Below are 26,387 nucleotides of genomic sequence, written 5' to 3'. Positions count from 1 at the left end.
TGGAAGTAGGAGAAATGTTTTTGTAGCTGTATCTTTTTTATTCATTCTTTTTCCTAAGAAAGACTTCTCCTTGCTGTCCCTCTGCTCTGACCAATGGGAGTGAAGAGGTTTGTCTTTGTGTCACCAATCCAATTGGTCTGTGTGAAATGGGATAAAAGGGAGACACAGCCCAGAAATAAAGGAGTCATTTTCAGCCTCCTGAATCTCACAGTCTGTGTCCTTGTGGTGTAAAACAGGGTCAAATAACTCCATTACATCACACCCAACAAAAAAACAGGAGCTCGGCAAGACCCTCCCTCATCTGGAGATAATGTTGGGTTTGATTGAAAAAAAACAGTGTATAAAGGGGACACATCCCAAAAATAAAGGAGTCATTTTCAGCCTTCTAAATCTCAGAGTCTGTGTCATTGTGGGGTCAAACAGGGATGAGAGATCTGGAGGGGTTTATTCCCAGCAGAGTCCAGGACTCTGGGAACAGCAGCCCTGGGCTGTGAGCTGCCAGTTAAAGTGTCAGGATGTGTCCTAAAAGTTCTTACAAACCCCAGGGAAAGCCTGGCTCAGATCTGATTGTAAGAAACCCCTTTTCCCTTTTCAGCCTTGGAATAATTTCTCACTGCCAGGTTATACCTGGCTCTTGGAGTAATTCCCCTTGTAGCTGTGTAAGGCAGAGCCCAGTGGAGGCTGGATCTCATGTGGGGCAATGTGAGATAAAATCCTGTTGTTTGTGTTGCTGGCTGGCTTTATTTTTAATTAATACCTGTTTACAAGGAAAAAAAAAATCACTTTTTCTTTCTGGATGGCAAGAGGAAAACCCTTGTAATTATTTTATTGAGTCCTCTGTGTTCTCCTTTTCACTTTTGCAGCCGAAAGCTTCATCCTGTGCAGGTCTGAGCTCTTTGGTGCTCTCAATTCTTGTTGGTTTTCGTGGCAGTGAAGAGTGCTGAGCAAATTGCCCCCATTGAGGCTCTAGGACCCTAATCTCTCTTTAAACAAGGAGCTGTGCAAAGCAATTCAGTGTCTAAACAGAGGAGTGAGTGCTTATCAGCATCTGACAGAGACTTAAACAGCAGAGGAAAGCACAGAGCTATTAAAAACTAGAGAAGGAGAGACAGGACAAGGAATTGATTCATTGCCAAGGCCAGAACTTGTTCAAGTTTCTAACTTACATCTTGCATGTTCCCATTTTTATGACACTTGAGTACTTGAAAAAAAAAAAAAAAAAAAAAAAAACACACCACAAAAAACTCAACCAAGTAACTGTGATATTCGTGTATTTCGCTCAGGATGGCATTCAGATCAGAATTTAAAACGTTGTGGAGGCTTTGGTGAGCCATCCTGTTCAGCTAAATTTGTTTTATCTCCTGCAGAGAAGTGTCTTTCACCTAATTGTGGTGCCATGAAAATCAGGCTCCTTCAGCTTCAGTGGAAAATAAACAGCCCAGGTCTCTAAAAAGGTACTTTTTAGAGGTAGACTCTTCTACCTCTAGACTCTTCTACTGGTGATGGTAGAAAATACCCATCACATCGTCTGCTTTTTCCCCACTGGGTTATTTTTACCTGCTTTAAAGACCAGGAAAAAACACAAAAACCCAGACAGAATGTGTTTCACTTGGTCTTTTGTGTGATGAACTCAGTTGAGTCAATCAAAGTGAGTGATAACTCCTCTTATTTCCAGCCAGAGAAAACTGGGCTGCAGAGGTTTCCTGTGGCTACCAGATGTTTTCTGTGGCAATAAACTCTGGTGTCCTAAATCCTCCTTTCCAGCTTTTGATGGGGACGGGCTGGAAGTGCTGTTTGCTTTGTCCTGACACAATGGGAGGATGCAGAATCTGCAGAGTTTGGCCACAATGAGGCGAGCAGGGAAAGGCCAGCCTGTGACATTTGGTGTTCTGCTCACAGGACAATGACATTTGCAGCTTCTAGCCAGTGCAAAACCTGAACAGTGCATGTAGGAGAAGGAGTTTTCTGAGCTTTTTCTCTTAATAAAAGATTTCATTAGTGAGACAATAGAGTTTTCAGGTATTTATCTTGGATTGCACGCAGCAAACTCGTTTAAATAGGTCAGACTGGGCCTCGGCAGTGGAGACAATTGGGAATGTCAGCCCTGGGAGGGGGGAGCGATTCCCGAAATCTTCACTGACCTTTGCATGTACACTGTTGTTTTACAGACTCTTAAGGTCATCAGCCAGTCTGAGAAAAACCATTTATAGATTTCAGTCCTGAATGTCAGGCAGCCTTTGACTAACGCAGCTCCGTGAATGGAGGCTCAGGGAGAAGATAGACCTGTAATAAAAGGATATTTGTGCAGCCAAAGGGTTGGGATGTACCAGAACTGCAGCAAAACATTTTGATAACACTGTTATTAAAATATTGGAAATGCGGTTTTCTGAGAGTTCTGTGTCTCCAAATTAGATTTTAAAGCTTCTGTCTCCTGTTGGTGAAAAGGCTGTGTATTTGTGGTTCACACACGTGGCTGTTGTGTTGGTAATCTCCAGGAAAATGGAACAACCTGACAGATGTTGGATAAGGCTTTAGAAGGCAGAGGTCTAATCCCGGCCTCTAATCGATGCAGCTGAAACAAGGAGTTTTCCATGTGGTTAATGACACTGCTGTGGGTGGTGTGCAGGCATTCTGATCACCCTTTTAATTCTGCCTCACTTCCCTGGCAATAAGCAATGAGCTCCATCATCTAATCATCCTCTAGTTGAAATATTTTTTTTTTTCCCCATCACTCAGTTTCGATGACCATCCCGTTGTTTTTGTGTTTCCCAGGGGTGCAGAGGTTCCCTTTGTTCAGCCCTTGCTTTAGGTGTTTGTGGTGTTCCTGACAGCTCTGAAATGTCACTCTTGTGCCTCTGCTGGAGAATGTTCACTCCTGTACTAAATCCAGGACTGTCTGTAGAATTTCAGTGAGGATTTGATCCGTGGTAATATGCAAAGGATAAATTCATTAAGGATATACCCTCAAAACGTGAGAGAAGACTGTTTAATGGAATATTATTGCAGTTTTTCGTTTAACAATATACCAAATGAGTGAAGATAATCTCTCCCACTGAAATAAAATAGGAAATTTCTTCACAATAGCTGATTATAATGGCTCCCAACAATCTTTGCAGTGTGGTTTAATTGAACTCTGATCTAGGCTTGTGTCTATATCTGGGCTTAAAATATGTCTGGGTGGTTAACAGAGTCTGTACTCCCATAGATGTGAATAGGAAAATCCCATCCCAGCTCAATCTGCAAACCACTGCAGGTACAAACCTACCCTTGGACTTCAGCTTTCAGTTTAGAGAACTCTGGATTCAAAAAAGAACTGCCAAAATAATTTTGTCAGCATTAATTTTGTTGGATGAAGTTGCCCTCACCAGGTGCTCACGGAATAATATGAGAACAGGCTGCAATTCCCCCTCCAACATTTGCTCTGTGGATTTCACTGCCAGATTTGTTTGCAGAGTTTATTTTTAGCTTCACAAATTGGTCATTGGAAGTGTTTGACACTTGACATTGCCTGTGTGAAATTAGTGCAGGATGTCCCTGACCCCTGAGAGAGGGTGAGGAGGCAGATCTGATGGGCACAAACTGTGCCTTCTGCAGTCACCCTGCCATCCTGCTGGATTTTTTGGAATTCTCAGTGTAATTTTTAAGCCAGAAGAGAGTATGAGGTTCCAGTTATCCCTGTAATTTGTGCTGAAAAAAAAAAACAACAAAACCAACAATTCCACCTTTCAGGGGGAATCCAGTCTGGATGTAAAGACATAGATGAGCCGTTGCTCCCTTTGTTGCAATATTTAATCAACCTCCCAGTTCAAAATCTGCTCCACATCCTGAATTTGAGCTCGGTTTGGTTTAAGATTCCACTCAGCCTTTCCATCAGCAGAATTTCCTATTTTCTAGATGTTAAGGAAAGGGAACTTGGAGGGGATGAAAGTACAGCTAAGGTCATTCTGAGGTCTGAGTGAATGTATTTGAGTTCTGAGCAAAACATTGCTACAAAGATTTCATACACTGTGGAGTCACTAAATGGGACTGAGTGTGGTGCTGGCACAGAAAATGAAGCAGCAAACAGAGCTGGTGACATTTTGTGGTGAAGGAAACGTCTGTGCTGATTGAAGTGAATCTTCCCTACTTTCATTCTTTCCCCTGCTCTGCAGTTCCTGAGCTGGAATTTGTGATTTGTGATCTGTGAGAGCAGGACAGGTTTGTGGTGGAGGATGGAGTCAGAGGAGAATTCAAGGGTGGGGGTTTTTTTGAGGGCGTGGCTGGTGTAAGGTGCTCATCTAGGTGGGAATGGGTGTCCATGGAAGAACAGGGATGATCTTTTACAGCATTTGCAGGATTTTAGGTGATGGTGGTGCTGTGGATAATATTAGGTGGGGTTTGTTTCTTAAAAGTGGAACAAAATGGAAGTGGAACAAAAATTCAAATCAATATGGTGCAGTATTCAGCTATAGCCAGGTTCAGGAGTGGAGGAAAGGGAGTGGGAAAAGCAGGGAGAAGATCCTGCCTTAAAAGTTACAGAATTCTTGGTGGCAGCTTCAGCTGTGCTGCAGTGCTGGGCCTACAGGAGAACACCCAGGGATCTGTTCACACTTTTGTCTCCTGCAAGGGACAATCATAAATGCGCCTCTGAGGGCCAGACAAGGGGCAGGGGAGGCTTCTCACATCACTCCTCCTTTGCATGGGCAGGTGTCTTCTGCTCCTCCCTGACACCAAAGAAAGACTCCAAGTATTTCAGAAGACAAAGAGCACAGAAAAAAAGGCTTTATTGTCTAATTCTCAGTGCCTTTTATAAGGTGTTCCCATCCAGACTGAACATGGTTGGGGAATAGGAACGACACCTCTTTGATCCCATTGGTTAAACTGGAGAAACAGCAAAACACCACCTGGAGAAAGATTGTTCTGAGAAAGGAGAGTTGTTGGCCAGGATTGTTTGGAGAAGAAACTTTCTGGAGAAATTTTTTTCTTGGGAAGAAGTCATCAGCTGCCAGCAGGGTAAAAATCTCTCAGCCCCAGAAATATCAGTCCCACACCTCCCTGGGTTCCCTGGCTCAGGAGCTCCTGGCTGAGGGCACAGGCAGATGGTTGCCTTGAAGGTTCTGTGGCTCATCCAACATCAGGCACTGAAGATCCGTGGCCATTGGCCAGTAATCTCCCTCCCACCCACAAGCTCAAACCCCTTAATTCCCTGCCCAAAAGAAAGTCACTTCAAACCGACCTCATAAAAGAACAGCTCAAAGATATTTAAGCTTTTATGACTGTTCCAGTGAATCCAGCACCCAGGGCTCCATGTGAAATACCCCCAAAGAAAATTCCTCTTCTGCTGGAATCCAAGAAATAATAATAATAACAGAGCTCAGAAGTCACTGTTTCCCATCCAGTTTGCTCACTGGGCTGCAGGAATTTGAGCTGCTCTGTCACACTGGAGCCAGTGATGTGCTTAGCAGATGCCTGCTTGGGTTCAGATGAAGTGCTGCAGAGGCATATGATGCCAGAAGAAGGATTAAAAAGTCACCAGGCTGTTAAAAAGAAGAAGTAATTACTCCTAAGCCTCTGCTTTTGTTCTTGGCTGATTCTGGCTTTGTTTGATGGTTGTTAACCTCTTCATCTCTGGGCAGCTCTGACTCCTGCTGGATGATGGAAAAGGGATAAAGCTTTTTTAAAATGTGAAAATCTGTTCCAGAGCACCTGAAAAAAAAAAAAAAAAAAAAAAGCATTGATAGGCAGAGCTGCTTTTCTAAAAATTATTTTTTTCAGGTAGATAAAGTAAACACGGCTTAATGGTTCTTTAAAATAATAACTCGTGATGTGGAACTCAGGGAAACCCATGGCATCTTGTTTAAATAGATTCTCTGATAAATTAAAGAACTTTGCAGCTGAGCTGATCAAGCATACAGAAATGTTCTCTGGAAATGTTGGTAATTAATTATAGCAGGACGTGAAAGTTATTGGGTAGAGATGAAGAGAATAGAACAAATCCCTTAAGTGATGGCCTGCAGTTGCTGATGCATGATGTTGAGATTCTAAAAATAAAATGGACAATTTAAACTACCAGTTTTATCAGTAAAAGGCTTCAAGTGCTTAAATAAATTGTCTAAAGTACAGCCTTCGGTATAGAAATACAGGAATCCATTATGTATGGTATGAAAGTGGGTGGAAATCTTTAGACTACAATAAAGAAAAAGAAAAAAAAAAGAAAGTGAAGCCTTTTTTTTTTCTTTCTGCTGTCAGTCTGGCCACATGGGCTTTGCAGTTTGTGCTCAGCTTATTAAGGCAGAAGTTGCATGACTTTTTCTTAATATTGGGCCAAGTCCCACATACCTCATGCATGTGATTAACCCAGGATAAATGAAGTGCCTGCAAAAATGAGCCCACTGTCTGTCTGAGGATAATGTGCTGCAGCAAAAGCCCTGGGAATTGCACAAAAACAGCTGCTAAGTCTCAAGCTTAGATCCTGACCCAGCAGCCCTTTGAAATCACAGGACTTCACTTGTCTCTGCAGCCTGCTGAGTTTGTTTATCTCTGATTTGTGTGGCTCTGCTGAAGGCAGAGATTCCCCCAGGAGCTGTGGGGCCGTGTCTGGAGTATCCCTGCTCATGGAAAAACTGCAGCACAACTGTCTGTGTGCTCAAATCAGTCCTTTCCTTCACCCAGTTTTTGTGTGTTTCCCTAAACCTCAGCCCTCTGGGGTTTTGCCTGAGCAGGACACCTGAGAGAGGAGTTTTCAGCAGGCACCAAGCCAAATTCAGTAGCCAGACTGGCCACCAAGACATGGATTTCTTGCCTAGCAAACCTGGTGTTTTAATTTTTAAAGAATTGGCATCTGTCACGTAAGATGTCAGTGGTTGGTTTTTGCAGAGGGCTGGAGATCCTGGGTGGGTGAAGGGACTTAGAGAAGGAAACTCCTGCCTGAGGAACCCAAACTCTTGTTCTGCTGCTGGACCAAAGAAATCTGTAGGTTTTCCTCTTTCCTTGCAAGGCCCATGGTACAAAGTGGATCTTCCTTTTAGAAGTGTTGGAGCACGTTGGGATGGAAGGCTGACAGACTCAGGTCAGGGAAATCAGTCAACTCAGGAGGTGGCATTTGCACCACCTATTTTAGCAGAATTAAAATGTGTGCTGAGGATTGAAGGGCTATAACAGTGGGCTAAGCCAGTGTTTTGTGTTCTAAATGTGATTCTGCCTGACAGAGAGAGTGTTGTGCTGGCAATTCACTGTTTCTTCTCCTATTTTCCCTTTTTTTGTTTTGTTTAAATTTCTATCCAGTCATGGCAGTTTGCTCAGTTTATGAGAACAATTCCCACCATCCAGTGGTGGTGCATGAATTAAACATGAGCGAACACATCTTAATTCCTTATTTCAAATTTATGGCTGCTGTCCTTTGAGAGTTCTGATTTCCCCCTCCTCTACATTTGTCTCCTTCTTTTCTTAATTACCTCACACCTGCCTTCCAGAGCTTTTCCCTTCCCTGCACTCTGGCACTGCACACTCTGCAGGGCTGCAGTGGGTTTGTCTGTCAGGAGCCATTTGGTGTCATGACAGGGATCGATTGTTTATTCATTACTGGAAAACATTTAATTACATTTGACTGCATAATTAGCACGTTAGCAGCCAGACATGGCAGGGCAGGAAATGTGATTTGCAGCAATCCCCAGGCTGCAGCTCTTTGGGAGGAAGGTGGTGAGGCTTGTCTCTGTGTGGGGTGTTTTGGGATCCTCAGGTGTTCTGAGTTCCAGATGAATTCTGTGTTGTCTTTATGGTTACATTTATTCTTTAAAGAGCTGGACTTACACAGAGCCTTAAATCCTGATTCCCTGAGAACACCAGAACTGAGGGCAAAGCTCTGTTTCTTCAATATTCAAAAAGTCCAGCACTAGATGTGTTTACTTTCTGTACCTATAGCAAATCCCTTCAGTAGGAGTTAAGAGGGGTTCTAAGCTGTATGACACAATCAACATGTATTTTAACTCTTCCCCACTGTTACCTGCCCTAATTTAGACAATACATTTTGCCTTTCAGCCATGTGTTGTTAATCTTTATGGGAAAACATTTAGGTCAAAAGGGATCTGATGTGGAGCTGAAAGTTGAAATTGGCCAGCACTTCTCTATGTGCAACTTCTCTGGTAGTATTGGTTGAAATGGTTCTGGATTGTGATGCTCATCTGCATTTAAAGAATTTAGGAAATTGAGATCTTGTCAGTGTTTTACCGCAGAGATATGGACTGTAGTGCCAGAAATAAAAGAGCAAGGTTACTACTTGACAGAGAGAGTGAAATGACCTGACACAGAGTGTGTGTGTGAGAGAGTCCTTAGAAAAGAGCTGTTTCCCTTTGATCCTGCAGGGCTGGTGATTAACAGCCCTGGGGGCTCTTGGTCATTGGGCTCTCCTGACATGCTGCATTTTGTTTTCTTGTACAAATGTAATGCAGAAAAGAATTATCTATATCTGAAGGTGCAGCTACCCTGTAAATACTTTTTGCATGGAGTAGTGCTCGCCCCTGACTTCCCATGTGTCTCCACTGAAGTTGTGCTAAGTGTCCCTTTGAATCCAAAAGCAGACTTGGTCTAACTCACCTTTTCTTTTATTAGTGACGGAGTGCCGAGGGGTGTTGGACAATAACCAGCGATTTTCTTCGTCACCAACGTACCTCCCCGTGAGCTACCGGCTCTTCAACGCCGAGACATCCTTCTTCCTCAAGGAAGCCAACCAGGACTTCATGAGAAACTCCAGTTTGCAGTCCAGGGTGGAGTCATTCTTCCCATACAAAGCCAAGAGACCTCCCGTGCTCAACGCCAGCTACGGCCCCTTCTCCGTGGAACAAGCCGTGCCCCAGGACCTCATGTCGACCTCCAGCTCCTTCGGCTCCGCCAACAAATTCACCTACAACTGGAAGCTGCAGGCCTACATCCTGAGCACCAAGATCTACCTGAGCAAGCCCAGGGTGCAGGTGCTGTTCTACATCGTGGGCAGGGACTGGGACGAGTACAGCCCGGCGGAGCGGCTGCCCTGCCTGCGCGTCTTCGCCTTCCGCGAGACGCGCGAGGTGCGCGGCAGCTGCCGCCTGGCCGGGGACCTGGGGCTCTGCGTGGCCCAGCTGGAGCTGCTGCCCAGCTGGTTCAGCCCTCCCACCGTGCTCACGGGGAGGAAGAAACCAGCGGAGCAGCTGGAAGGCAGCCCCGTGGAGCTTTACTACACGGTGCAGCCCGGGGATGAGAAGGGCGAGTGCACGGCCGAGGATCTCCGCAAGGGTAACGCCATCCGGCCTGGGAAGGATGGCGTGGATGAAAGCATGGCTCACCTGCAGAGGATCGGCTCTGTCAGCCTCTACAGGGGCCAGGAGGCCTCCCAGCTCACCGAGCTACGGCTGGACAGCAACGTGGTGGTGTGGCTGCCCTCCAAGCCCGTCAAGCAAGGCGAGGTCGTGAACGTTTACGTGACCATCGCCAACAACTCCACGGTGGATCAGTTCATTCTCAGGTGAGGAGAGCTGGGCTGGGCGTGTTCCTGGCGTTGGTGACACGGGATGGATCTCAGCTGATTTAAAGCTGATCCCCTCTGAAAGTTGCTGCTAGTCATGGAAATAATCTTATTTTCCTCTTTGCGTGCTGTGAGGAGGACTGAAAGCCGCCGTCACCGGGAGGTTTTTAGCGTGTCTGCCGTTTGTCACAGGCCCACAGCGTGCAGCAAGGAACAAAACTGCTGCTTTAGCAGGGCCCTTTCTGTGCCACGACAGACAGCGAGGCATCAGAAAACTTCCCCGCTTTATGGCGCTTTTAAAATCAGGTTTTTATTGCACAGGCATGGAGTTTGAAGGTAGAAAAACTTCAATTACCTGCTTTTCTGTAAGTGCTCTGGCAGAGCTCGCCTCTCCCACACACAGAGTGGTTTTGTCGGGAGAGCTCTGTAGGGAGGGTTTAACTATCCACTTGCAGTTAAGCAGTGTTTGTCTTTGGCAGCACATTTGTCCTTTAAATAAAGCCCAAAGGTGTTTGATATTGCTGCCGCCTGCAAGGGGCTGTTAGAAGTGAGTGCCATTATTTTGGACAGGAGTGGGAACACAGGAACTGCCTTACTGGGTCAGATCACTTCTCTTTTATTTTTCATTTTTAGCAGTTTCCCTACCGATCAGATGAAAATCCTTTGAGGATGACAATGACTAGGGAACCTTGTTAATCACTGAAAAATTTGATGTATCTTTTTTTAACTTGTTACCAGGCTTTAAATTCAGTGGAAATTTCCACGGTGATAAGCAACAATTGCTCTCTAAAGCCTCAGGGAATCAGTTTCCCAAAAGATTGTGCACATGAAAGAATTTATTTCTAAGGCTTATATGAATTAGATTAATACATAGTTGACAAGCACCGAGGAGAATAGCCTTTAGAACGGGAAGTGTCGCTCGGCAGATAAAAGGCTTTGATTTGAAAAAAGGCGGATTTTAGTCATCCCAGAACCGTTGTGGTGTTTGCAGCTTTGGTTAAATTGGTGAGATAATCTCCCAGACACCTGTTTACTGAGTAGAAGTATTTTCTGATGTTGTTACTTCTCTTCTATTGAAAAATCCCATTACACAAAGTAGAAACAGAGCAGTTTGCACATAACAGACATAGCTGTGGTGAAAGGAGAAATCCAGAGGCAGCGAGCTGGGTGTTTGTTGGGTGGTTGGGAGTGGGGATCACTCTCTGAAGATCCTTGGCACTGCCTTTATTTTCCTGAAAAGAGAGTTGAAGATGAGCTTGTTCAAATCTGGGGCTGTATTTCTTAGCTCAGAAATGGATCTGGCTGGGAGGAGCAGGAGACAGAGATGGGAATGTGGGATGATGTTGGTAATTTCCTGTGTGATTTTGCTGTTATGGACAGAGAGGATTTGGCTTTATGTTTGGGAACATTTATCTGGGATGCAGAGTCTGACACAGGTTGGTGTGTTGGTGGTTCTGTGCCAGCACAAATGCAGAGCTCAGGCTGTGTTCTCCTGCTGAAAACACCCTTTTGGTGGAAAGCTGATCTGCATTTTTGCTTAACATTACTTTGAGCCAGATCGAAGAGCACAAAAGGCTGAAAAAATCTAAAATTCTGTTAATGTGGCTTTTTCTTACTTCCAGTGGGGCTGGGCAGGTGGTTGTTGTCTTCCTGGAAATCAGCCCTGTCCAGTGTGTTTCCTCCTCTCCATGACCCAGGCAAGGAAATGAATGTGAGATGCTGCAGAGCAGTCTTGGATTTGAGCCCTCCCAGGCGTGGTGGGCTCGTGGATCTGCCAGGGCTGTGGATCTCTGCAGCTGCCAAAGCACAAAATGGGAGTTTTGCTTGAGGTGCACAGGAGGGGAACTCCATGTGAATGAAGGGAAATGGTTTTTACTGCTTTGCTGCCAGGCAGAGGCTGTGTGGGACCATCCCATGTCCTGTTGTTTGCAGAGGTTTTTGCAGAGATTCTTCCAGTGGCACAGGGCTGGTGAAATGTTGGAACCCTGGAGGTAAAAATTCCATCCTTTCTGAGCTGAGGGATGCTGACCCTCAGGCAGGCACAGCATTTGACCTGAGGCCTTGAACAGGCTCCCAGAATTGTGTGATGGCACTGGGGTTGTGGGTGTGTGGTTGGAGTGGTGGTGTGTGATCTCACAGGGTGAAAACTCAGGTTTGGGGTTTTGGTAAATAGTGATGTGTGTGGGCCAAGGTGAAGGATTCAGGGTGTCTGAGTTCTTTGCTTCTTCTTCCTCCTTCTTCACAGGGTGGGTTTTCTGTAATTGGGTGAAAAGTGTCTGCATTGCAAACATCAAATGGTCACTATTGGGTCAAAATCATAACTAATGTAGGTGTCACTTTGGCACCAGGTAATTATTTCTTCCATAGCCTTGGTAGGAGTCTGCAGCTCTCCATTTTATCTCAGAGCTCACACTGTAAATACTGTAAATAGCTCAGATACAATAAACAACCCAGACCAAACTCAGCTCTGCATTTCCCTTGTCTCTCATCCTGACTGTAACAGAACTATAACAGTGAAAGGCTGGTGGAACCAGGTGAAGCTCCCCAGTTCTGTGGTGGAAATCTGCTGCCTCCAGTGCCACCTTTGAGGTGTGGAAGGGTGTGGAGAAGTGAGGCAGGAGCCCGTGGAGTGTCTGTGCCTCAGAGAGAGCCCAGAGAGCAGGGCAGGCAGGGAGTAGCAGCAGTGCCTATGCTGGGGCTGCCTGGGGGCCCCCTTAACCTTCTCCGTGGCCATTTGCCTGCTTGGAGAGAGCTCTGTGCTCTCATCCTCCTCGTGGGTTCCCAGCAGAGCCAGCCTTACATCCCTGTGACATGCACTCACATTGAATCATCCTAAAGAAAAACACACCACGCATTATCCCCGGGCACTGGGGGCTTGTTTATTCTCTGCTCCTTGTATATTATTCATTGAGGTATTGCAACGTGCAGAGCTGAAGCAAACAGCAAGTGATCATTGCTTGGGGAGGGGGGAAATAATAGCTACAAATCTTCTCTGGCAAAAGGGAAGCAGACTGGTCTAAATGACCTCATAGCCACAAATCATGGCAATTGAAAGCGTGGCCTTAAATTGTGTCTTCATTCAGAGTCCTGGTGCTGTATCTGTGAATTTATCCATGTTTTTAAACTATGTCTTCATTCAGAATCCTGGTGCTGTATCTGTGAATATATCCATGTTTTTAAATTGTGACTTCATTTACAATCCTGGTGCTATCTGTGAATTTATCCATCTTCTTACATTGTGACTTCATTCAGAGTACTGGTGCTATCTGTGCATTTATCCATGTCCTTAAACTCTGTTTTCATTCACAATCCTGGTGCTATCTGTGCATTTTTCAGCCCAGGAGCACCAGTAAAGTCCAGGAAGGTTACTGGTGAGACAGGGAGTGAGGTGGGATGTCAGGGTAATGCATTAATGCTGTAGGAGCTCCTCTTTCTTGCACCCAGAGAGCACAGAGCTGTTTTGGGAACAGCTCAAACCATCCTGAGAGGTTGTAGGTGCTGTTCCTGCCTTGCTCTGTCACCTCTGGCAGGTCTTTACAGGCATTTTCTACCTGCAGAACAGAAAATGCAAAGGGTTGGTCACAGCATCACCCCTGGGAGTGTTCAGTCCTGTTACTGCAGGACTTTGATTTCCTCCCATGGAAGGGGTTTCAGGTTTGCCTTATGTTATCAACAATAATATTGAATGGGAAAATCTTGATAGAAGAGCTGAAGGAATAGAGAAGGGGGAGGAAAATATTGCCCTGCTTCCCTACCACTGGATTTCTGGGCTCCCAAAAGAGAGATGAATTACACTTGCTGCTGCTGGTACAGGAAGGAAAATTACTGTTACCTCTAGCAGTTGGTAAAGTATGAACAGAAGGAAAGAAAGTAAAAAAAACCCAGAAATTTTTAAAATGAAGATCACTGAGGCCTTGTGTCCTTCCCAAAGGTGCCACAAATTGTTCCCACTGGTTTCAGCAGAGCCACCAGGACTGGTTCACCAAAAGAGGTGTAACACAGTTGTGGGGTTTTTTTTCCTTCCCTTCAGGCTTTTTATTACAGATTTTGCAGTGCAGCTCTCTGCCCCTGGAGGGGTGTGGGTTGTAATCAGTGCTGCCTTTGTCCAGCAAACAAACCAACCCAACTCAATGGATAATTAATTAGGAGCGATAATAAATGTACAAATTGGATAAGGATAAATGCAGTGAGGAAAGCTGTTAAAGCCATGAGCTGGGACAGCTTTTCCATTTCAGTGCCTGATGGGCATTGACAGCAGGGCTGTGTTGGGTGGTGCTGGCAGCAGGGAAGGACCTGGAGGAGGATGCAGGAGAAGAGCAGCACCAGAGGTAGAAAAAGTTGTTATGGTCATGACATCTGTGTAAGTGCTTGGGAATCTCAATATAAAAAAACATTTTGGAGGAATTGGTCATGGAAAAGGGGGATATTCAACACTAACTCTGCCTTTTTTGAGCTGGGACAGCTTTTCCATTTCAGTGTCTAATGGACATTGACAGCAGGGCTCTGTTGGGTGGTGCTGGCAGCAGGGGAGGACCTGGAGGAGGATGCAGGAGAAGAGCAGCACCAGAAGTAGAAAAGGTTGTTATGGTCATGACATCTCTGTAAGTGCCTGGAAATCTCAATATAAAAAGCCAGTTTGGAGGAATTGGTCATGAAAAAGGGGCATATTCAACACTAACTCTGCCTTTTTTGAGCCTCCCTAAGGAGAAAACCTCTCTGAGGAGCTTGGCACTGCCCTCAGCTGTACCTAAAAGAACCAAAAATAGGAACATTTTCAAGCAGTTACTGTTTGCCTTTAGATACATTTTAATCTTACCATATAATGAAATAATAATCTGTATTTAATTGTTGGTTTACAAGTTCTTGACACTGCAGTGTGGTGCCATCATGGCAAACACAAGTGACATTGTAATGAAGAGCTGAAGTCAAAGTTATCAAAATATGCAAAACTTAAACCAGAGGTGGAATCCCTCTGAGTTTTGTGTTTACCCAGAATTAACCCATTATTAAAAGTGCCAAAAGATGTTTCAGGTCAAAACCCAGAATTTGGGATGCATTATCCCAAGGATCTATTCTCCACTGTAAATGGAATGCAGTTTTTCCAGCTCTGAAGTGAAATGTGTTTTCTTACACTGATTCATATTTAAAAGCAGCAGAGCTTGGAGTGAAATGAAGAGAGACAGAGGAGTTTGTGGGATGCTCTTCTGGGTGTACATCTGCATCTCCAGATGGGAGGAATCGCAACAAAACATTTTCCATGTCCTGTGCAGCTTTGCATTGCTTAAACATTTAAGAGTCATTTCACTGCACAAAAGCATTGCAGGTGACATCTGAAGGGAGAGGAGTTTGAATCCCCTGGACTTGGTTTTGTTGTTATTTCATTATTTCAGGGTATATTTTTAATTGGAAATTTGAGTTTTATGGCATTGATAAGGCCTCTAAAGCCAGGTGCTAGTCCAGAGTTGCTTTGAAAAAATGCCCAGAGCTGTGAATTATGGCTTGGAGGGTTTTGGATGGGGGTTTATATACTTCTCTGTCTGGTGTTTACAGATTTTTTGTTTGTTTGTTTGTTTTACTTTCCCTTCTATAGAATGATTAGTAACAATTCATCCACACTGTCTGTAGTGGAGCAGGTTGTTGAAAGAAAAGTAAACTGTGGGGGAATGATGGTTTTAGCAAGTGCTGAGGTACAGCAGCACCTTTTAAGTGCTTTGTTGAGATTTCTCCAAAGGAAATTCAGAGCAGTGGTGCCATCAGTTTGGATATTCTGCTCCAATAAGCAACGGGGGCAGCCTGCTGGAGCACTCCTAATTACCATTTACTGGAGAAATGACACACTGGAGGGGGAATATTTCCCAAAAGCCTTTGTGATGTAAAAAAATACTTCTTCAAAGCAAGGGATGTGTTAATGCTATTTTGAGAGGGTGGTTTAGTTTCATTAGGCCTCAGCAGGCACTTTTCAGGGACATGGGTGTCCCACCAGAGGCAGTTGGGTCCTCCAGACCAAAGACTCCTCTCAGAACTGCTGAGCTGGGGAGGATGTCCTTTAATGTCCTTTAAATATCTGGGAAAGGTGTTTCTCACCAGAGCAACTGAAGGAGGGAAGGGCTCACTGTGGTAACAGCGAGTCTGTTTAATAAAATTAACTTTAATAAAGTTTAAAAGGAACTAATTATTAACCTGAAACCGAATCTACCTAGAAAAGAGAAATCAGACACTTTTTCCCTGACTCTCTTTAAATGCCTCTGTAAAACTGCAGCGCCCGAGAAAGCTTTGGAGCAACTCTCCAACCAAATGCACTCATTAGTACTGAGAATAAACTGGATTTATTAGTAGAAGGCTGATTCTGTGTTCCAGACTTTGGCAATTATTTGCTGATTGACCAGGAGGGCAGGAGGAGATTTCTGACCCTGCTGTGATCAGGAGCTGGGCAGGGGAGCTCAGTCAGTCCATGCAGAACTCAAGTTACAGCCTCCTCCCCTTCTGCAAATATTTCCATTAACACCTCTCTCAGCTCCTGTGCAGTGGAGTTGTGTCATGCAGAGGCTGCAAGAAATAACGAAATTGCTGGTGCAGCACTTGCAGGAATGTTCTTTGTCCCCTGGGAGCAGGTGTTCCCAAAGTGTGGATCTGTGTGTTCTCTGAGCTGGGTCTGGGCTGTCTCCATGGGGCTGCAAACAAACCTGGACTATAGATAAATGTTTATAAATAAAAACATATACACACTACTGTATAAAAATACATATATACTACTATATATACATATATTTATATATAAATAAATACATATATAAGCATAGCGTGTATAGATATACATATATATATGTGTATATATATACTATATATATAGTGAATATATTTATGTTTATAAATACATTCTCTAAGCCCAGTCCAGGGCTATCTCCATGGAACTGCAAACAAACCTCAACTATATATATAATTATTTATATATAAATATATACACACACTACTGTATATAAATACATATACACTACTATATATACAAATACAACTGTACATAAATATATAAATAAATACATATATAAGCATAGTGTGTATATATATACACACTATATATAGTTAATATATTTATGTTTATAAATATATTCTCTAAGCCAGGTCCAGGGCTATCTGCATGGAACTGCAAACAAACCTGAACTATATATATAAATACATATACACTACTATATATAAACCCTACTGTATATAAATATATAATAAATATACTAAATATATAAATAAATACATCTATAAACACTGTGTATATATATACACACACTATATATATAAATACATGGTGAATATATTGTCCTTCCCCCTGGAAGGAATGGATTTACAAAACATCACTCTTTATTTTTGTTAGAATACGCGAGAACTCTCCAGTCCAAGAGTGAAAACATCAGAAGGCTGATAAATCAGGGCGACAGGTGTGAGGTCACTCCGGGCTTCCCCAGGTGCTGCTGATGCTCCTGTCGCTCCTTTCTGCCCCTTTGTGCCCCCCCTGCAAGGCTGCTCAGAGCTGGGATAAGGCACCACCACTGGATTCCTGTTTTTAGACTATTAGCCTCTGGTGTGACTGGAGCTACAAGCCGTAATTAAATCCCTGGTTCCCTGCCTAATTAGTGACAACGGTGGCTCGTTAGGAGCTCACACAGCGTAAAGCCCAAGCCAGCAGTGAGGAGGGGATTCCTCTCTGCTGGGAGTTGGGTTGGAGCGAGATAATGTCCTGTGGCTGTGATCTGATGCATTAGGGCATCTCCTGGGAATCCTCAGTGTGATTACCTGACAAGCTGTTGGGCCCCTGGAAGCAAAGGAGTGTGTGAGCCTGTGGGTCTGGATGGAAATGAGCATCCCTGAGAAAAAAAAAAAGGTTTTAAAACCTCAGTGCATCTGTTGGAGCTGCAGAAACAGGAGTGGCTTGGGAGGGACAGCAGCATCCCCCAGCTCAAAGCTCACAGCGAGGAGGATTTGGGATGGAAAGGTAATCCAAGGGTAGGTACCTGTGCCAGCAGAGGTGTAAACTCTGATGGGTTTGTTGTTTTATTGGTGCTTCTGGGGCTTATTGTTTAAGGCAGAAAAGTGTCAGGTTGATTGAAGTTTCCGTTCTGGCAGAATGCTGCTCCTCACTGGTGACAGCACAGGCACAAAGAAATGACATTGTTTATGTGTTCTAATGGCACTTCACAGTTAAAACTCTCACAAAAGGCACGAGGATCTCGGGAAGAGCTGCTCTGCACTCAGGAATTAATTTCCACAGAGTGCTGAGCTTTCCTATAAATTACAGAATGTTTGCCTCCAACTTTTGCCAACATTTCCTTTGGGACCCCCTTGGGTGTTTCCTTGAAATCCCACCCTGCCCTGGCTGTGCTGTCTCTTGAGGGAGTTATGTGTAGTATTACCTGGAAAAGCAAATTGCATTTCTACAGACTCTGAACACACAGAAGAGCTGATTAATTCAGAGTTGAGGTGAGACTGGATTAAAAGGAAATTCAGCATTTTTTGTTTGTTTATTTGTTTGTTTGTTTGCCTGGTTCCTGGTGTGTTACAAAGTGTCTGTATTAGCAAAGCTGCCAGGGGGTTAATTTGCACTAACAGCCTCATCATCTCCCACCACATCACTTTAGGATTTTATATTGCTGCTTAGATCAGCAAGAGCAGGGAAAAGGAAGGCTCGAGGAACAGCCTGGATCTTGGGAGGAAAGAAAAATGGGGGGAAGCACTTCAGATACAACCCTCTGCATTTTCTGCTGTCAGGCTGCTTAGAGGAATCTCTTTTTCATCCCAGCTCTGGCTCTGAGGTGTAACCCTTCATTTCCAGAGTGCACTTTGTACAAGCCACACAGGCTCATTAAGGGGAATGTGTGGCACTTACCAAAAATGTCCATCCTCAACCTCCCTGATGAGTTGTTAACCAGGACACATAAATAGTTGTGTGCATCGTGAATCACAACTTGGTTTTGCAGATGAGAGAATGTCTGACAGACCAAAGTCATGCTCAGTCTTTCATTCACCCCAGGAGTGCTGGGGAAGAAGTTCAGCCCTACAGGTGATCACTGATGCAAAAATTGTCATTATTGACCAGCCTGAGGGGTTCCTTATTTGGCATATTGGACATCTGTGGATCCTATTTTGAGGAAAGGAAATTTTCCTGTGCGTTGCATGGCTGCTTTACTCAGGGCTATGAGCTTTTCAAAAACGAGGTGCTGTGATGGTAATTGCTGGAGTCACTGAGTCACTGGCTGTGCCTGGCCTCAGCAGGTTGTACAGACACCACCAGCAGCAACAAAAATATTGTTCTGCTTGAGGTCCTGTCTGGCTCAGAAAAAGCCCTGATTGCATTGAGAATTCTTCCTATGGAAAGGAAACACCAGCCCACAGTAGGAGCCTGTCACTTAGGAACAGCTCCAAATTTAGTCCTGTGGAAAAGTAATGAGAATATTCACAGGCTTTAGGCTACTTTTTATTCCTCTGGATTCCAGACATCCATGAGAGGCTGCATTAGCAGCAGCTTCTGATTTTCCCTTCTATAGCAGCCTGATTACAGTTTTCCCCTAGAAAGGAATGACAAAACCATCTTTTTATTTTGGTGTGTACTTAGTCACTGTTGGTTTTGTGATGATGACTGTGGACAGTGTACCCTTGTAATGTTGGTTTTTGAGACAGAAGAGGACAAAAGGCTTGTGTTAAAGCTGGAATTCATTTGTGAAGAGAACAGGACTGAGGCTCAGGGTGAACACAAGGAAGAGCAGACAGCGTGTCACAAGCCAGCAGTGGGGACAGGAGTGTCACAGCCCCACAGGTGACATCCCAGTAGTGGTCATGGAGGTGGCTTTGGGTCTTTGAGACAGGATTTTGGTTTGTGGGAGGGTCCTGCTGTCCTCAGGATCCATCAGAGTGGCGATTCCAGAGGGAAGGAGCTCAACCTCACAGCAGAGTCTGGAGGACAGCTGGGTGACAATGACCTTCCCAGGAACTCAGTGCCTTTCCTGCTGGCTGTCAGTGCCCTAAACCAGCCCTGGACAGGATATTATTGCAGGTGACAACCCAGCCTGGGCCCAACCCGTGTAATCTCCCTTTTCCAGACTCAAGGATGCTGCTGAAGGATTTTTCTCTTATCTATCTGAGACAATGCTACTGTAATTTGTACTGGATGGAAATACTGAGCGAGCTGAATGAAGATTTTATCAGCTGGTTGTAGATAGTGACAGCTGGTTAATGTTAATATCTTCCGAAAGATCTTTAAAAGAGATCTTGAATAGTTGTGCAGGAATTAATACTCCTCATCCCTCTTTGTGTTGCTGGAGTGGGGCTGTGCTGTCATCTCCAGCCTGCATTCTTTAATTTTCATAGCATCAGGTGCTGGGCTCTCTTGTCCATTGCTATGGTAACTGCTGCTTTATTTCTTACTCAAAGACAACATTGACATAAACCCCACTGCAACGTGTCCTTTTTATTCACTGTGCACACCTAAATGGATTCCAGGGCTGTGCAAATGTGTCATGATGGAGCTTTGGTGGAGGGAGCAGTGACCTGCAGGGCTCCTGCCCTGGTGTGTGACCAGTGTCACCTTTCAGCACACAGGGGGGTTTTATGGCAGCTCCTTCAGCTCTGCTTTTATTCCAGTTTAATTAGATTTCAGATGTTTGAGGGTGAAACAGTCCCTGGCTGGGTGTTGGGGATGGGATCTAACAGCAGATGAGGCGTGTGAACTTTGTTTTTGCTCTTAAGCAGCTGCGTTTTGAAGTGGAATTGATCCCATGAACTTTTGGCAGTTGTTCAAAATCCCTCCCCAACCTTTCTGTGAGCGCTAATGAAGGGAGTAGCCGTTCTCTGCCTGTGTTGGTACTTCTGGTTTGTTGTCTTAAAACTCCCAAATGTCTCATGAAAAGCTCTGCAGAGCTGCAGTAGCCCAAGTCTCCTCCACGAGGCTCTGCTGCCCAGTTTGCTCCAGGATTGCTGTTCCTCAGCTCCTCTGTGAGTGATGCAGATGAGGAATAAATTGTTCCCAGTTCCTCCCAGCATGGGCAGCTGCCTTTGAGTGCCCTGTGACAGACACCCACCCCTGCCAGGGACAGCTCTGTCGCTTCTTGAGAGGAAAAATTATCCTGAAAAAAAAAAAAAAAAAAGTCTTCCTGCAAGTGTTTTCTAAGGTTTTCCCTGCTCACTGTCACAATTATCTGATAAACGTGGCAATTATCTTTTCATCTTCGAGTAAAAAAAATTAAGAAACAATTTTAAAAATGTAATCATTATCTACAAGAAGAGCCTTGCATGTTCTGTGTTACATTCTGTATGATTTTAGATGGAAGTGGATGTAAAGATGTTCATTAACTTCATGTTGGAACCAGGTGGGGCAGTGTTTTCCCAGGCCCCTCCTTTGGGCTCTTCTGCTCATGGCCCATCAATGCCTTGCCCAGGACTCACAGGGAACTCCCTCCAGGAGCTCTCTCTGTTTAATGGGCCATCAAGGAGCCACTGCACGACTCCTCATCCCATTGGGAGATGCTCCCAATGCCCAGGGGGAGGAGCCAAGCATTCCCACCTGGAGAGAATCTGGGATTTGGGACAGGACAAGCAGCCCTGAGCCACTGGATTCCCAGAGGAGCAGAGCTCCCAGACCTTTCTGTGGGATCACTGCTTCAGGAAGAGCCCCTCACCTGGACTGCTCCCCCCACCCTGCTCAGGGTGTGTTCTGACTCTGGCAGTGCTCCTTTGTGTTATTGCATTGATTTTATTTTATTTTACCTTTCTTCTTATTAAATTGTATTTCTGACCTGGAGCCTCTCACTGGTTTTGCTTTTCAAACCACGACATGGTGCCAGTGGAAGCAGAAGGAGCAGAACAGGAGAGGTGTGAGGTAGGAGCCACTCTGTTGTTGTTCTCACACCAGAACAGCTCCGTTCTCATCTCCCCAAATGAGGGTGAGTCAGGGCCAGCTCTCAGCTGGGAGCACCAGCAATTCCAGGGAAAGGGAAACGGTCGGGAACTTCTTGTTCCAGGAGGCTCAGCCTGTTCAGAGAGGTGGTGACTGTCCTGTTGTGCTCTGTAATTGTGTCTCCTGTCCCTCCTCCTGTCCCACTGCTCTGACGTGTCCTTATCTCAGGGAGGAAATTTAACAGACTCGTGGCAAAAACAGGTGAAGAATCCACGTGTCCTTCTCTGCTCAAAAAAAAAAAATCTCAAAAGATAATGTTACTTTGATAATTATAATTATAATTATTGAAAGAGATGTTGCTTTGATAATTATTTAAATGGTGATGAAGGGGCCTGCTGGACTGGTTACATTTGCTCTGTGATTTGAATTTTCTTCAAATACTCAACTGATTCAGCAACATGAGAGAAAAGAGGGGGAAAAAAAGGCACGAGGATTGTGGTAATTGAGATAAAAGGGGGAAAAAAGCACGAGGATTGTGGTAATTGAGATAAAAGGGGGAAAAAAGCACGAGGATTGTGGTAACTGAGTATTTCCAAATGGAAGAGAATTGGTCAGTTGTGTTTATATTCACAGTTGCCAGTCTGAAGTGGACTCAAGTGTTTGTTTAATGGATAACTGGTTTTACCTTTTATTTGTCTAATATAAAAAGGATGGAAAAATAAGAAGCACAAATCGAGTTTAACTCAATCTGAGCGTGTTCTTAGTATCTGAAAAAAAAAAATTAAAAAATAAAATAAAAAAGGCCCAGCTATTCTCTGTTTTATATTAGACCTTCATTATTCAGAGCAGAAAGAGCCATGTGTGGGAATTCATTGCAGATGGGTATTTTGGAGAAAATTGGAATCTGGATTGATTTTTATAGGGAATTCTTAAAATCTGGCCATTTATGCTTTTTGAACATCTTCCTAGTGTGTTTCTAAGGCTTAAAGCATCCTTAGAGAAAAGTTTCTTGTTCGATTCCAAATGAATGTGCTGACCTGGTGGGTAAAGCTGATTGTGCTTATTAATCAGAATTCTCTTTTTTTTTTTTTTTTTTTTTTTTGCTCTCAATTTTCATTTCAAATTAAGTTTTTTATTCCAATACAGGTATATTTATGTAAGTGAGTAAGTTGGTTGCACTAGAACTTGAGATATTTATACTTTTCCCTGAGTGTGAGGTTTAGTGTCCAAACTCCAGCACATCCTTTTGTGGAGCCAAGTGGGGCTGTTGTTCCCTTGTTTGCCTTGGCTCTCCCTGCCTCGTCTGGAGCTCTGCCAAAAACATGAATATTCATGACGCTGTTGAACAAGATTTTTATTGAAAACAAAAAATGGATCTGAAGCTTTCATTTGTCATTGTGAACTCGGCTAGTGAAAGCCCTGTGAACAGGCACATTTATCAAGGAGGTTTTCCTGGTGTTTTCTGGGGTTTTTTTTTTTTTTTTTTTTTTTTTTTTTTTTTTTTTTTTTTTTTTTGCTTATTGAATGAAAATTTGTTAGAGACCAAGAGTATCTCACTGGGCAGCCAGCCTGCTGCTAAGAGATTTCTCTGTATGATATGACTGTAATAGAGATGAAAAATAGAAATTAAAATGTATTATTTTATATCTTGTATCAGGCATGAACTACTTTGACAAGTGCTGAGCCTCAGGGAAGGTGGTACAAGCAGAGGGCAGATGGAGCAGAGTTAATAAAACCCAGTGTTCCCTTTTTCCAGGGCTGCTGGGGGTGTTCCCATCCTGCACAGGCCAGGCCATTCCCAAAACTTTTCTTTGGGATGTGCATTCCACAAGATCAGAGCTGATTCTGAGTCCTGTGCAGTGGCTGAATAAGAGAGAAATTTATTTTCCTTGTGAGAAAGGAGGGAAAGGGAAAGGGGAAGGGAAGGAAAGGGAAGGGAAGGGATGGGAAAGAGAGAAGATGACCAATAAAACAGGTTTCTCTTGCAGCCTCTGGCCTGTCCAAGAATGAAATATTCTTCACTTTTAGGTGACACAAGGAACTGATGTGAGAGGCCCTCCCTCATTTATTTTGCAAGATGAAATTCTCATGAGAGCTGTCTGTCTGGTCCCCCCTGCAAAGAGACTACCTAGGATTTTTTCCTGCCATTTGTGCTGTCCAGAAAAACAGTATCCAGAGATGAGTAGGAATTACTTAATTTATATTCTCCTTCAATCCTCTGAACAGTCCAGTGTGATGCTTTGACAACCTGTTGCCCTGTGTTAGCTTGGCTGGTGTTCATTTCTAAACCAACAGGAATGTTGTAAACTACCCAAAAGTTGTGTAAGCTGCAGTAAAACAAGGGGTTTTGGGTTGGTTTTTTTTTAGATATCTTAAACAATTCTCCTCCTAGCTAAAGAGCTAATTCCACACAAATTGCTTGGGGAAAATAAAGGGCATCAATGAGTGCAAGAAGAGAGAACATAAAAGAGCAGGAGATCACAGACAATCCCCCTGTGAATCCTGATTTTCTGTGCACTGAGGGATCTGTCACCTGGATTATTTTGTCCCCAGCCCAAATTTACCTGCAGGACTCTTGCAAAGGCTTGGGGCATCCCTGGAGGAGCTGTGGCCAAGGAGGGAGGACTGGGAAGATTTGGAAAGGTTTGGAAACCAGGGGGGCTCTCACTGTGGGAAAGAATTGCTCTAACAACAAACTATTTGCTCTTAAAGAGAGGAAAGTATTTAACACCATCAAAGGGGGACCAGGGCTCAAAGGGAAACACATGTCTGAAACAGACGGGGCAAGTTTATTTGAAAGGAAAATTTGTTTGCTTTTGATTCTTTATAACATTTCCCATAGAGACAAGCAAATAGAGCTGCCACATTTTTGGCAAAGGGTGTCTTATCCCAAACCTGAAACACTTAAATCCACATACTTACAGAAATATGGTCTCTATTAGTTTCAGCTGTGGGGCTGCCTTTTGTAGTTTTTTAAATTTATTTATTTTCCTCTATTGGCTGTTTTTGAAGCTTTAAAAGGGCTTGGTAATAATAATAAAATAAATAATAATAAAAAAATAATAAAATAATAAATAATAATAATAAAATGTTGTTAGTGCTTTTTTAAGAAGAGAAAGAAGGACAAGGTGATGAAAAACAATCTTTGTCGGGGGTTCTGAGCAAAGGTCTGCAGGAGTGGGACATGAGATATAAAACCTTTCTGTGGGGTGGAATGGATCTGAATCCACCCGAGGTTTGGGGTTATTGAGAGTGGTTATTGAAGCTGGTTGGCTCTTACAGAAAACATGTGGGTAGCTGGAACTCAGGAATCCTCTCTGGCTCTGCTTCCCAAAAAATATCCATTAGCAGAGTGGAAATTTGAAGCAGGAATAGGATGAAGTCAAATCAGCCCCTAATCACTGAACTGTTCTGGTCTCAGAGCTTTCCCTGGGCTGGGATAAAGCAGTTTTTCCTTTTTTTTCTTTCCCCAAATGGTGCTGCCAATCCCCCACCACTCTCTCTTTGATTCAGTTCACTTTGTTTATTTTTAAATAAACATATGGCACGCTCATCTCTCACCCAGGCAAAGAGCTCTCCTTGATGTCAGTGGGAGCTTCAGCACCTTTGGGATGGGATTGGGATCAATAAAGGAGCTCTGAGAGCTGGCCAGGCTTGTGTTCCACTCTCCCCAACAACCCAAAGAGAACTAATCGAGTTAAGTGCATTTAAAACACCCCTGGGGACTCTCATCAAGGGGCTGCAGTCAACAGGATTGATACAAACCTTGGTGCAAGAGGTGGGTGAGCTCATGGCTCTGTGACTTGCCTTTTCTCCAAATACTCAACTGATTCAGCAAAAGGCACGAGGATTGTGGGAATTGAGATAAAAGGGGGAAAAAGGCATCAGGGTTGTGGTAATTGAGTCTTTCCAAATGTAAGAGTATTGGTCAGTTGGGTTGAAATTCACAGTTGCCAGTCTGAAGTGGACTCAAGTTTTTATTTCATGGATAACTAGTTTTATCTTTAATTTATCTTTTCCGGAGACATAAAAAGGATGGGAAAGTAAACAAAAATTGAGTTTAACTCAATCTGAGCGTGTTCTCAGATTTGAGAATCACTCAAAATTTCAGTCAGAGCTTCTGACCTGCAGGGGAGTGTCTGGAGTGTCCATTTTCTTCTCCTGCTGCTTACTGAAATAAATCTTCGTGTACAAATACACACATATGTGTGTGAGAGGGGCTTAGCATCAGGCTCCTGATGTTTGTGCTTAAGTCTGATGCCTGTTCTTCAAACTGGATCCTTTTAGATGATGGAATCACAAACTGCTTTGGGTTGGAAGGGACTTGGGAGCTCATCCAGCTCCAAGCTCCCTCCACTGTCCCTCCTCTCTCAGAGTCCTCTCTCTCCACACATTGTCCAGCTCGTGGGACTAGATTTAGGCTGGGATTAGGGTTTATGGGACAAAGCTTTTCCCTTCCCCTCCATGCAGGTGCTGCCCTTCCCTTTTCATGCACTTTGCAATACTTTTAACAGGAGGAACAAGAGCCAGCAGCGACAGACACAGGGACGACTGCCAGGGTTGTTGTCTTGGCTTTGTTTCCTTTCCCTCTCCAGCCCAAAATCCAGGCAGGGAGGAGAGGAGGAGCAGAGGCTTGAGGAGGAGCAGGGGGTTTGGCTGTCACTCAGTGTGCTGAGGGGTTTGCAGGGAGCACATCTGCCCCTGAGAGATGGATGGAGGGATGGATGGATGGATGGATGGATGGATGGATGGATGGATGGATGGATGGATGGATGGATGGGGGCAGAATTCCAAGGACTCCAGGTGTCCTGCACAGCCCTGCCCTGCCTGGGGTGATGAACTGTCTGAACCCCTGTCGTGGTTTGAAAGCAAAATGAGTGAGAAGCTCCAAGTCAGAAACACAATTTAATAAGAAGAAAGGGAAAAAGGTAAAATAAAATAAAATCAAATCAATGCAATAACACAAAGGAGCCCTGACAGAGTCAGAACACACCCTGAGCAGGGGGGGGGGAGCAGTCCAGGTGAGGGGCTCTTCCT

General features: G+C 44.2%; 1 protein-coding gene across 1 annotated transcript in view; it reads left to right on the top strand.

Moving 5' to 3' along the window:
- The window catches only part of TMEM132C (transmembrane protein 132C), a gene marked incomplete at its 5' end in the record, with an annotated part of 187,102 nt that overhangs the window by 52,359 nt on the left and 108,356 nt on the right, over nucleotides 1-26,387 (top strand). Inside the window, one exon of the mRNA XM_083873973.1 lies at nucleotides 8,587-9,475. Within this exon, the coding sequence (XP_083730099.1) occupies nucleotides 8,587-9,475 (889 nt within the window). The remainder of the gene's footprint in view (nucleotides 1-8,586; nucleotides 9,476-26,387) is intronic.

This window comes from Zosterops lateralis (assembly GCF_965231275.1).
Source record: "Zosterops lateralis genome assembly, chromosome: 17".
Lineage (NCBI taxonomy): Eukaryota > Metazoa > Chordata > Aves > Passeriformes > Zosteropidae > Zosterops > Zosterops lateralis.
The sequence above is the reverse complement of the archived record's forward strand: the minus strand, read 5'-3'. Positions and strand labels throughout refer to the sequence as shown.